At 39.4% G+C, this 12,663-nt stretch overlaps 1 protein-coding gene across 1 annotated transcript in view; it reads right to left on the bottom strand.

Moving 5' to 3' along the window:
• Window positions 1–208: 208 nt before the first annotated feature.
• The window catches only part of LOC109920949 (post-GPI attachment to proteins inositol deacylase 1), a 59,679-nt gene continuing 47,224 nt past the window's right edge, over window positions 209–12,663 (bottom strand). The window contains exons 17-18 of the mRNA XM_048598727.1: window positions 6,389–6,427; window positions 209–308 (exon numbers count right to left, since the gene is read on the bottom strand). Of these exons, the coding sequence (XP_048454684.1) occupies window positions 246–308; window positions 6,389–6,427 (102 nt within the window). The 3' untranslated portion in view covers window positions 209–245. The remainder of the gene's footprint in view (window positions 309–6,388; window positions 6,428–12,663) is intronic.

A 12,663-nucleotide genomic window follows, 5' to 3' on the forward strand; every position in this document is an offset into this window, starting at 1 on the left:
TTTGGGACTTTTGTTCTCATCAGTGCCACCTCATTTTCTGTGATTACGGTGAGTCGCCATACTTCTATCTCCAGCAATTTCAAAGGTGTAAGATACCTGTAGCATTTTTCCCTTGGCATTATGCTTTCTTTGATGAGTCGATTGTGTTTGCAATCCTGTTCCTGGAACAATGCTGTGTGCTTCTTTATATTTTCTTCAGAGAAGATGTGTATCACTTCATGCAAAGCCATTTCTTCCACAATGTATTAACATTCATTTATTGAGGAAAGGGAATCTTCACGTTTCGAAGTCTCAGCCAGTAATGAATGCTGCAAATGTCAGAATAAACCAGCTGGAGTCCTGGTTACGCTGTTCACTAATGTTCACAAAAACCCTTTTAAATCATTAGTCCAATGTAATGTTTTTACAAACAGAAAACCAACCAATCTGGAAAAGCCATTGTAAGCCATACACGCCCACAATTTAAAACAGCAGCCAATCACATTACTTATTCTTTAATTCTATACCAAATACTCTTGTCTTGTTATTCTTCAAAAGTATTGCATAGCTAAGATCCAGTATTTCAACCATTTTCTTCTTTAAATAAACCAATTAAATTTAAGTGTCTTAAGTTACTGCCAAAAGCACAAAAATAAGAATGATTATATTGTGAAGCGTTAGCTATTAACTAAAAATGATTTCGAAGTTCAAAACTGAAAGAAATGCAAACTAATACTGCTGTACAAAGTAACAGCACTACACACCCAGGGCATGAGTTTACTTCAGAAACAACGCTCTCATCTACATATTATACGCTAACATGTTGCTATAGCATTTTATGTAGCTGCTGTTTTAAATACAATTAACTGAAAAGCCCACACATGAAAGATTTACGTTTTAAAGAAAGTATAATCAAAACATCTTGCCCATAGATCTGCTTTAACTTCCAGCTCTTAAATGCAATTGTAAGTCACCACACCAGGACTATAATAATGACTGACTATGTTATTTACAACCCTGTTTCTACTGGTTTGTTCAAGCTTTTAATGCTGTTAGGAACAATGCTAAATTCCAAATGAGGTTTTGACTGCTTGGGGAAAAGAATCATAAAGCATGGAGCATTTTGCTCTAACATATGGTTCATCAGGATCTCAATAAATCTTGAGCTCTTTTAAACCATCCTAAGATCAATTTAAAAGCTTTAAGATTGGGGATTCCTCCCCCAGCACTTGCATAATCTGCAGTTAAGAGAAGGTTTAAGTACATTTGTTTACATAAATGCAAAGGAGGTAATCCAGGCAACATAACTGGAATTCCACTCAGATAGTAGCTGAGCAACATAAATAAGGTAAAACCCGGCAGAAACAAATTTGGAGTTACGAGTCCAAGTCTGGCAGCTGCCGTATAAATGCAGCCATTATTACCATGAAGGTTGCCTTGATTTGGATTGAAATTACCACTTGAAATAGAAATTGTAGCCAGGGATTGGCCCACCTACAAAAGAACTCTTGAGCATGTTAACCATTGGAGATTTCTGGTCATTAAGTAGTCAATTTTATAATGTTAAATGATTCACTGCAATCAGGCAGTGAGTAAACACTCGGCATTTTACAGATCTTACAAGAGAACAACCTTCTCTTATAAAGTGGATTTAACATAGCGAAATAAACCGCTCCTTCCCTACTCTGGCTCTTTGCAAAGGGAAAGTGGGGACAATCCAAAATCTAGAAGAGAAACAAATATGCTTTGTGATGCATTTAAAGAATGCCTTTCATATTTTCAGCCTGTCACCATATGTTTCACAGCCAACTTTTGAAGAGTACTTGCAATTGTAATCTAGGCAAACATGGCAGCCAATTTTCAGCCTGTGGGATGTTCGTACATACAAACTGGTTTAAAATAATACTGCTGGTAAGATAAATGCTTGCCAAATTAGTGGAAGAAATCCTATTCTTTTCTTCTACTATCAATGGGAACACTTCATGCAGGTGAATAGGGCAAGGATTCAACATCTCACCTTAAAAGTGACATCTCCATCAACAGGGCACTCTCTCAATAGGAGTACATTCTTCACTTGTGTTCAAGTGCTCAGTTGGATATGTGACCCAAAATACCAGTTTGCCACAAGAATCAGTGAACTAGGTTTGGCACTGCAAAGCTAGAAGCTGGCACATGAATGCCGGAATTTGAACTAAAGTAGTATCAATATTTCAGGAAGAACTGGTGAAAAACAGACTTTGGATAAATATATGTTTAATTCTGTTGATACAGTTGCGAGATGGCATCATTACAAATGCTTGGCTAAATCACTTAGCGCAGAAGATAATGTTACAAAGGAAGGCAAGCTGTGGTTGACTCACATCTCTACTATCTTTCATTAAATTACTGTCTCTTTGATATTGTTTTGCTATGTATTTGCTCATTAACGTAAAGTTATGAGATCTGAATGGATAAAAGATCTAAGCAATGTGAGCAAAAGGCCATTCAGCCTGTCAATCTTACAATGCCAGTCAATGAAATCACAGCTGATATGATTATGCCTCTAACTCCACTTTCTGCCTGCTCTCTCATTATCCTTAATTCCCTTGTTGATTAAAAAAACTAACTCATTCTTGAAAATAACCACTTGCACAGCCTCTACTGCTCTACAGGAAACAGAATTCCAAAAACCAATAACTTTCAGAGAAGAAATTCCTTCTCACCTTCATCTTAAATGGGAGTCTCTTTATTTTTAAAGTATGCCCCTAGTTCTAGATTCCATCCATGAGAGGAAACATCCTCTCAACATCTACCATGTCATATACCCTCAGAAGTGTATATATTGCAATAAAAGCACCTTTAATTCTCATTAATAAATATAAGCCAAACCTGCTTATCCTTTCTTCATGAAACAAACTCTTCATCCCAGAAACTAGCCTAATGAATGTTCTCTAAACGGCTTCTGTTGCAAGCACATCCCTCCTTGCATAGGACGGATTTTGCATGGACTTACTTTTCAATAGTTTTTGCATTGATTAAGAAAGGAAGAATGAAATTATAGTCTATTTGACTGTGGTTAGTAAGGAGGAACAGCCATGCAACCCAGGTCAAAAGTAAGGTTTACAGTTTTATGACTCAAGTTAATTAATATAAACTAAGGCTAACAAAGGTGAAAAAAACTTTCACTTGATGGCACAGCTCTGTTTCAAAAATGTCTCAGTTTTGTAATCTGAAATAAGTAACATGCCTGTTTATAAGACTTTTGTATGGTTATTTTGAACTTGAACAGGTTTCAGGCATCAACAGTTATTGTGAAGTCAAACGTAGTTCTTTTAGTTAAAAGATACTGATAGGCTTTGGAACTTTTCAGAATACTTTCAGAACAAGTGTGGTGAAACATATAAGATGCATTACTTGAGAAGTCTGGGATGACATTAAACCACTGGGGTTTGGTGTGGGGGGGGGGGGGGGGGGGGGGAGGGAAGAGGGGGTGACACAACATACTCTAAGCAGGCTCTTAAATTACTGATGCCACATTATCTTGGTGAAGATATCTCTGTGAAACTGGTCAACTGAGAACAACAAACTGTTCTAAAAGGGTCATGATTCCTATTTTTAGGATAAAATCAAGAGATAGTGGGAAGTAAGATAAATAAGATGAACATCACTCAGACCAAAGACAGAAAGATGACTTCAGTCAACAGAAAAGAACAAGTGACATGTGCCAGTCAGGCAGAGATGATGTCCTAAAGTGGATCAACTGAAAATCATTGATTGAGTCTTTGTGAAAACATACTTGTAACTGGAACGATCTTGTAAATTATCAGGACCAGTAAATTGATCCTCTCAACTCAGATGATAATTGTGACTGATTAGGTCTTACAATTTAAGTTGAAGTGAGCAGATTGCCTAATGAGGAAAGGCAGGCTAGGATAGGCTATGTGCTCTGGAATCTGGAAGAGTAAGGTGAAGGGTAAGAGATCCTGACAGGACTTGACCAGGTGGATGTGGACAATCCAGAACCAGGGTTCATAGTTTAAATATATGAGGACACCCATTTAAACGGAGATGAGTATCATTTTCTCTCTCAGAGAATTCAGTGTTTTTAGAATTGCCTTCCTCAAAAGGCAGTGAAAGCCAAATCTTTAGATATTTTTAAAGTAGAAGTAGTTAGATTCTTGATTGCCAAGGCGATGAAAGATTATCAGGGTGTGTAATAATGTAGAGTTGGGGTTAAAATCAGATCAGCCGCAATCATGTTGAATGGCAATGCAGGCTCAAAGGGCCAAATAGCCTGCTTTTGTTCCTTGTTTGTATGAACCCCAGGACCAAACTGTAGACCGGTCTCACTAATATCCTGCAACACTGTTGCAAGACCTCTCTATTTTCATGCCCCAGTATCCACCCCCCCACATATTTGAATCTAATATAGTCAATGCATTAAATAATTCACAGTATGTAAGATACTTTGAGATGCAATAACACATAAATGCAAGTCTTCATGAAGTAAAACTGCTCAGAACTAAATATCCAACTGATACTGTTCATTACAATTTCATCTAATATAGCTTTCCCACATAAATCAGCTCCAGAACCTCTGCAACCTTAAGCTACAGATGCCATATTCATTTGCAAGAAATTCACTATCTCTGTGACTTCAATTTTTCCTGCATCTGTTCTTTCCCATTTGCAGTTCATCTCTCCCCTTTGCAGCCCCACTGCATTCTTCGTAGCCCTCCCCTCTCCTGTTAACAATCCTTCTTCTCCCCTACTTCCAGGTCTCTCTCCTAATGGCTCCTAGCCTCAGTCCCCTTCCCAGGCAAAAGACTCTTTCCCACCAACCCCAATCCATTCTGACTACGTGTCGCTCCAGGCTCCGGCTTCACCACCCTCGTTTCTTGCCCTTTGCGTGGCTTACAATAGTCTCCCCCCAACCCACATGGTTTCCCACCACAATTGTTTTGGTCTTGGCAGCCCTACTTGCTTTGGCCAACACTCTCCTCTAGTTTCAGACCCTCATTTCTCACCTTCAATTGAATATGAAATCTTATCATGTTATGATAACTCTTATTATAGGATTCTTTATTGTGCAGTCATTAATTAATCCTGTATAGTTACACATTACTAGGTCTGAAATAGCTCATTCCCAAGTTAGTTTCAGAACACATTATTCTAGAAATTGTCCCTAATACCACTATGAACTCAATCACCAAGCCAATTTGATTTGTCCAATTTATAAGATGAGTAAAATTACCCATGATTAACACTGCACTTTCCTTAGGAGCCCTCATTACATTTTGATTTTTACTGTGTCTTACCGTGTACCTACAGTCATGAGATTTATAAACTACTCCCATAGTGACTTCTTTCCTTTGCTATTTCATATTTCCACCTAAACAGATGCTAAATCTTAATTCTCCAAGGCAAAATTATTTTCTTCCAAGTATACTGATCTCCTCCTTGATTAACAAAGTTACCCACCTCCTTTTCCTTTCTCCTGTCCTTCAAAATTGTTAAATATCCTCAAATGTTCAGGTCCAAGCCATGATTGTTTTGCAACTCCCATCAAATAGCAACTATGTAGTGTAAAGCTGACATGATACTCTGAAGAATTATGAATGTCTGACACTTTTAAACTATTACAAAGCTGAGCAGTTTTTTCAAAGTGTCTTGTCAAAGTCTCCACTTAATACTGTCAGTTTCAAGATCTATCAAAGACTTGCTAATGAGTTACTAGTTCTGAACATATTGCATATTAGGAGAATGAATCTACAGGATTTTACATGGGGTCATGCAGGCAACGAAAATAGAATGATGACATGCAAGGATCATGGAGCCTGCAGAAATGAGGGTGCATGGGGGTATAGGGGTCTGAATTCCTGACAGTCATGATCACAGCTTACTAATTTTCTAGTGAACAGGAGCAGGGCTTCTACCTTGTCGTTTATACAGCTAATTACCGATGCTACCATCTCAGGTCTACCGGAGACAGCTAGCCAAGCCCTAACCTGCTGTTGCCTTCCAGAAATGAAAATTTAGCAGGTGGGAGTCTCCTTACCACAGATGGGTTTGTGGAGTCAGCAACTGCGCTGGCTCATGCTTGTCACTCCTTCATGAAAATCTACCCCTTGATACCTGCCTGCGCAGGTTGATAAGATTTATCTGCATGAAATTTATCTTCAACAGGATTAAATATACCTGAGAAGCCATTCAGCAAACTCTGCGGCAATATTATTCCAGCAAAGGGTGGAGAAAAATTACAGAAGGTTTTTTGGATGCTGCTTGGGCAATGCTGAGATTTTTCACCAAAAGGACTGCTACACAAATGCTGAACATTGAAGATTTCTTAATTATTCAGACGCATGCAAGTGGTGTTTGCAACACCCTAAAGAAACAGGATAAAACGTAAACCAAAACATATTCGCCTTACCTGCCCAAGTACTTCAAGGAAAGAAGTCCTGACGGTTATCTGAAACAAAGCATACAACATTCTGATTTCAGATAGAGTCATAGAATCCCTACTGTGCAGGAGGAGGCCATTTGGCCCATCGGGTCCACACTGACCCTCTGAAGAGCATCCCACCCAGACCCAGCCACGCACCGTATCCCCTAACACCACATCTACCATGGCTAACCCATCTAGCCTGCACATCCTGAACACTATGGACAATTTCAGCATGGCCAATCCACCTAACCTGCACATCTTTGAACTGTGGCAGGAAACCAGAGCACCCAGGGGAAATCCACACTGACACGCAGACAACATACAAATGCCACACAAACAGTTGCCAGAGGCTGGAATCGAACCTGGGTTCTTGGTTCTGTGAGGCAGCAGTGCTAACCACTGAGCCACTGTGCCGCCCAGTCATAGAAATTAATAAGAATCTCTGACAAAGCTAGTCAAGACATAAACTAATGTCACGATTTTTAAAATTATTTAGTACATGTAGAAATTATTTTTATTCAAAATGTTTATGATTCTTTATTTTTCATACTTTAACCACACGATAGGTCCCTCAGTTGCTCTTTAAATATTAATATTTCATGAGATTCAGCCCACAGTCAACACACATTCATTTCCAACGAATGTGGTTCAGCTATATTTATAGTCATAATTTAACAGAAATCCGGAACCACAGAATGTAGTGAGAACTTGTGGAAAAGTCTATCTAGATATCTGTCTTAGTAATCAGGATTCTTCTTAAAACATCAGTTAAAAGATGAACGTCTGACCAGAACTTTTGCTCTTTATCCATCTCTGAAATATTTATGTTGACCTGTAACACCACTGAGTAGACTGGCTTAAAATAACTACTTACCATCCAAGGTAATTTAGACTGCACGGGATAGGGATATATACTGATACTGATTAAGGACTGGTTAATAGAAATAAAACAGAGAGCAGAGCCAACCAAGTCATTTTCCGGTTGATAGGCCGTGACTAGTGGAGAACTTCAAGGATCAGTGCTTGCGGCCCAGCTGTTTATAACCTATCAAGAATGTTTTGGACATGGGGTCAAAGATAATATTTCCAAATTTACAGTTAACACAAAGCTAGGTGAGAATGTGTATTGTAAGGAAGACTGAAAGGGGCTTCAAGGGGATTTGGACAGTTCTAATAAGTGGGCAAGAACATGGCATATAAAATATAACATTGTTAATTGTGAGGAGGAATGAAGGTGCACTATATTTCTGAAGTGATGAGAAATTGGGAAGTGTCAGATCCAAACAGACTTAAGTACTGTTTTTAAGTCACTGAGAGATAACATTTAGGTGCATGAATCAGGAAGGCAAATCATACGTTTGTCTTCATCACAGAAGGATTTGAGTACAGAGGTGACTTGCTTCAAATTAATGGAACTTTAGTGAGAACACATCTGGAGTATTATGTGCAGATTTGGTCCTCTGACCCAAGGAAAGATATACTTGCCAAGGAAGGAATGGAATGAAGGTTGAGCAGCCTAATTACTAGGAAGACTGGAATGTCCCAAGAGAAAACTGGGCCTGTATTCTTCAGAGTTTAGAAAAATGAGAGGTGATCTAATTGAAACTTAAAAAAAAACTTTAAAGGGCTAGACAAGGCAGATACAGAAAAGATCACTTCTGGTTGCTCAGTTATAGGAAGGATATTATCAAGCCGCAGAGGGTTCAGAAGAAATTTATCAGGATGTTGCCCGGTATGGAAGGTTTGAGTTACACAGAAAGGCTGGATAGGCTGGGACTGGAGCATAGGCGGTTGGTAGGCGACCTGATAGAAGTTTACAAAATAAAGAGAGGTACAGATGGAGTAAATTGTAGATGTCTTTTCCCTAGGATGGGAGATTTCAAAACTAGGAGGCACACTTTTAAGGTGAGTGGAGAGAGATTTACAAAAGATATAAGAGGCAAATTTTTTTACACAGAGGGTGGGGGTTTGCATGTGGAATGAACTTCCTGAAGAAGTGGTGCACGTAGGTACAATTACAACATTTAAAAGACATTTGAATAAGTACATGAAAAGGAAAGGTTTGGAGGGATATGCACCAAGAGCAGGCAGGAGGGACTAGTTTAGTTTGGAATTATGTTTGTCATGGACTGGTTGGACTGCAGGGTCTGTTTCCATGCTGTATGACTCTGTTTCCCTGGCTTGGCAGGTCTAGAACGAGGGGACACAGTCTCAGAATAACAGGCATGCCATTTATGAGGTGAGATGAGGAGGAACATTTTTCACTCAGTGGAAAGCGAATCCTTAGAATTCATTACTCCAGCAGGTTTTCGAAGCCTAAAGCATATCCAAAACAGAGATTATTAGATTTCTAGATACTAATGAGATCAAGGGATACGGGGATAACGAAGGAAACTGGCACTGAGGTAGATTCCCACTGCTGTGCCTTGGATTTGAACCACTGTCCCTACAACCAAAACTCAGAATAACAACTACTATACCAGCACAGCGCCACAGAGCAATACATGCTTCAAGTACAGCACAGCATCGTGGGCCGAAGGGCCTGTACTGTGCTGTACTGTTCCATGTTCTAAATGATCAGCCATGATCTATTTGAATAGTTAAGCAGGCTCAAGGGGCTGAATACCCTACTCCTATCTTACTCACTCACATGAAGTTCTGTGGACCTATCAAAAGTCATAATTTTAAGAAAAAGGAAAATGTATGTTTGGTACATTTAAAACCTGTTAACTATAATTAAATGCTTTACATTTCAGTTAATAATAGGAGCACAACTGAACAGTCTTTCAAGATGATTTCTTCAGTCATATGATGCTGCTAAATAGAGTCCTCAAGGGCTTTATCCATTTCCATGAGATCTTGCTTTTAAGAAAGAACTGCTATCCTACATAAACAGTAATTACGTTATGCTCATCTCTACAATGTACAAATTCATGACCAGTAAAATCATTAGTTTCTGCCCAATAAAGGTTTTAACAGGAAAACGAGAAACACCGCTGCTTAAAAAAAATCTTAATGGATAGGAATAATGGTGATTCCAACATAAATATTCAGCAAAATACAATGAAAGCAAGTGCACACTGAAAAGGTTTCACCATCGGTGAACATAATCTCGAATTGCCCAATTATAACCTAATGCCATAATAGCTCTCATTAAACCATTAACTAATTGCAGCAGAGCTATTTCTATTCTCCGTTTTTCAATTCCTGTGTGTTTGGTATAAATAGAAAGATGCATTATTTACTGAAGCCCCTAATCTTCAGTAATTTATTTAATTTTGAAATGCAGTTCAAAAGATTAGCTTTCATCTTCCTTAAAACTCCATCTTAATAGATCCTTTGAATTCTACAAATAGATTGTATAGGAAAAGCTAACCTAGAACCTGTTCGTCAAAGTGGGTATATACTTTTAGAATCCCTACAATGTGGAAACAGGCCATTCGGCCCAACAAGTCCACACCGACCCTTCAAAGAGCATCCCACCCAGACCCATTCCCCTACACTGCAACCCAGCATTTCCCATGTCTAATCCACCTAACTTACACACCCCTGGACACTACACGCAATTTTAGCATGGCCAATCCACCCAACCTGCACATCTTTGGACTGTGGGAGGAAACCGGAGCACCTGGAGGAAACCCATGCAGACACAGGGAGAATGTGCAAACTCCACACAGACAGTCGCCCGAGGCTGGAATCACACTCGGGTTCCTGGCGCTGTGAGGCTGCGATGTTAACCACGAACCACCGATTTTTTCCTGTTAAAACCTTCATTGGACAGAAACTAATGATATTACTGGTCATGAATCTGTATATTGTGGAGATGAGCATAACATAATTTTGCCAGAAATGAAGCTGCAGTTTTAGATTTTGAGTTTGAATATTTCCTTTGGTCTGACTAGATTTCAAACTATTTTATAGGATTGGATAATACCAAGAATTTCAAACGTGGGGTAAAGTTAATGTGATGTTTTGGTATGCCTTCATACAGTATTACCTGATTCAACAGACATTTTGAATCTTGTGGAATAGGTTCTTCTCATCAGGAAAAGTAGATAATTCCTTTAATAGCCAATATTCATTCCCTTTCAAAGAAGCTCAATAATCTACAACACCGGATGAAAAGGTCAAATGGAGATATCTTTTGCACATTCAACACTATCTGGCTGACGTAACTAGAAATTGAAACGAAGAACAAACAACTGATTTCAGTTACACAAATAGAGTGTCGAAATATGAGAGAGTGATATTCATGGAAACCTGACTAAAAAGCGGTGAAAACTAGGTGCTTAACTCAAAAGAGAGGAAGTACTGAGAGTGGCAAGGGCGGAGAATTAACTCTGGATGGGGGACCTAAAAATGGATTTACAAAAGGAAAATCATACTTGATATATCCACTGGAATTACGAAATGTAACTAGTAGAACTGCTGAAGGTAAGCCAGTGGATGTGGTATATTTTGATTTTCAGAAGACTTTTAACACAGTCCCACGTGAGAATTAGCATGTAAAATTAAAGTGCATGGGACTGGGGGTAGTATATTGAAATGGATACAAAACTGGCAGGCAGCCAGGAAACAGAGTAGGAATAAACGAGTCTTTTTCCAATGACAGACAATGACCAGTGAGGTACCCCTTACAGCCATACAGCCTTCGTACCTGGCATCACATTGGCACTGAAATTCACTCATGGCATTTTTGAATAAACGGTTGAACAACTGGTGAGGAAGCGGTTTCATCCTGCAAAATGCAGTGGCTGCATAAGTGGTATTTTCCAGTGAGAAAATGCTGCTATCAGTTCAAAAAGACATTTGGCCTGCCACACAATTGAGCCATGTTGTCTATGAATTCCAGCACTGCTGTAATGCCAGATATGTCGATCTGATTGAATTAAATGGCATCCTTTTGGTAGTTTGTAGTCAGCAGGATGCACTCAAGCAGCTTGCACTTGTAAAACTCAAAACAAACCATCCATTGCTAGATATGATTTGATGATGGGGCATTTGCTGAACTACCCTAGTTAATAGCATAACAACTAAATTACACTTGCTAGTAGTGACATACATTCTTAAGTCGGGACCCACTGTCTGCAAACAAAGGCATGTGTTCAAGATTTAAAGTCATAGAGTCATCTTTACTTCCCACTGCCTCCTGAAAGCAACCAACATAATAAAACATCCCTCCCACCCCAGTTATACTTTCTTCCACCTTCTCTCGTCAGGAAGAAGCTACAAAAGTTTGTATATATGTGCAAATAGTTTCAAGAACAGCTTCTTCCCATTGTTATTAGACTTCTGAATGGACCTCTCAAATTTTAAATTTAATGTTGATCTTGCTCGCTGAGCAACTTCTCTCTGCACTGTAACATTGTATTTTTCGCTTTGTTCTAATGCACTTTGTATGCTATGACCTGCACGCAAAACAAAACTTTTTACTGTACCTTGGTACATGTGATAATAATAAACTGAATCAAATCAAAGAGATACACAGCACAGAAACAGACCCTTCAGTCAAACACATCCATGCCGACCAGATATCCTAAACTGATCTAGTCCCATTTGCTAGCAATTGGCCCATATCCCTCTAAACTCTTCCTATTCATGTACCCATCAGGGACATTTTTTAAAATGCTGTAATTCTACTCGCCTCCACCATTTCCTGTGGCATCTTGCTCCATACGCACACCACCCTTCATGCGAAAAGGGTGCCCCACAACTCCCTTTTATATCTTTCCCCTCTCACCCTAAACTCATGTCCTCTAGTTCTGGACTTCCCATAGCCTGACCAAAAGATCTTGGCTATTCACTCAATCCATGCCCCTCACGATTTAATAAACCTCTATAAGGTCAGCCCTCAGCCTCTGACGCTCCAGTGAAAAAATCCGCAGCCTATTCAGCCTCTCCCTATAGCACAAACACTCCAATCCCGGCAACATCCTTGTAAATCTTTTCTGAACGCTTTAAAGTTTAATAACATCCTTCCTGTAGCAGGGAGACCAGAATTGAACACATTTTTCGAAAAGTGGCCAAACCAATGTCCGGTACAGCCACAACATGACATCTCAACTCCTATACTCAATGCACTGACCAATGAAGGCAAGCATTGGGGAGAATATCGAAATGCCTGGGAGCCTGAACAACTACAAGTCCATGAGATAGTAGGAACTGCAGATGCTGGAGAATCTGAGATAACAAGGTGTAGAGCTGGATGAACACAGCAGGTCAAGCAGCATCAGAGGAGCAGGAAAGCTGACGTTTCGGGC

This window comes from Rhincodon typus, chromosome 7 (genome assembly GCF_021869965.1).
Source record: "Rhincodon typus isolate 14 chromosome 7, sRhiTyp1.1, whole genome shotgun sequence".
Classification (NCBI taxonomy): domain Eukaryota; kingdom Metazoa; phylum Chordata; class Chondrichthyes; order Orectolobiformes; family Rhincodontidae; genus Rhincodon; species Rhincodon typus.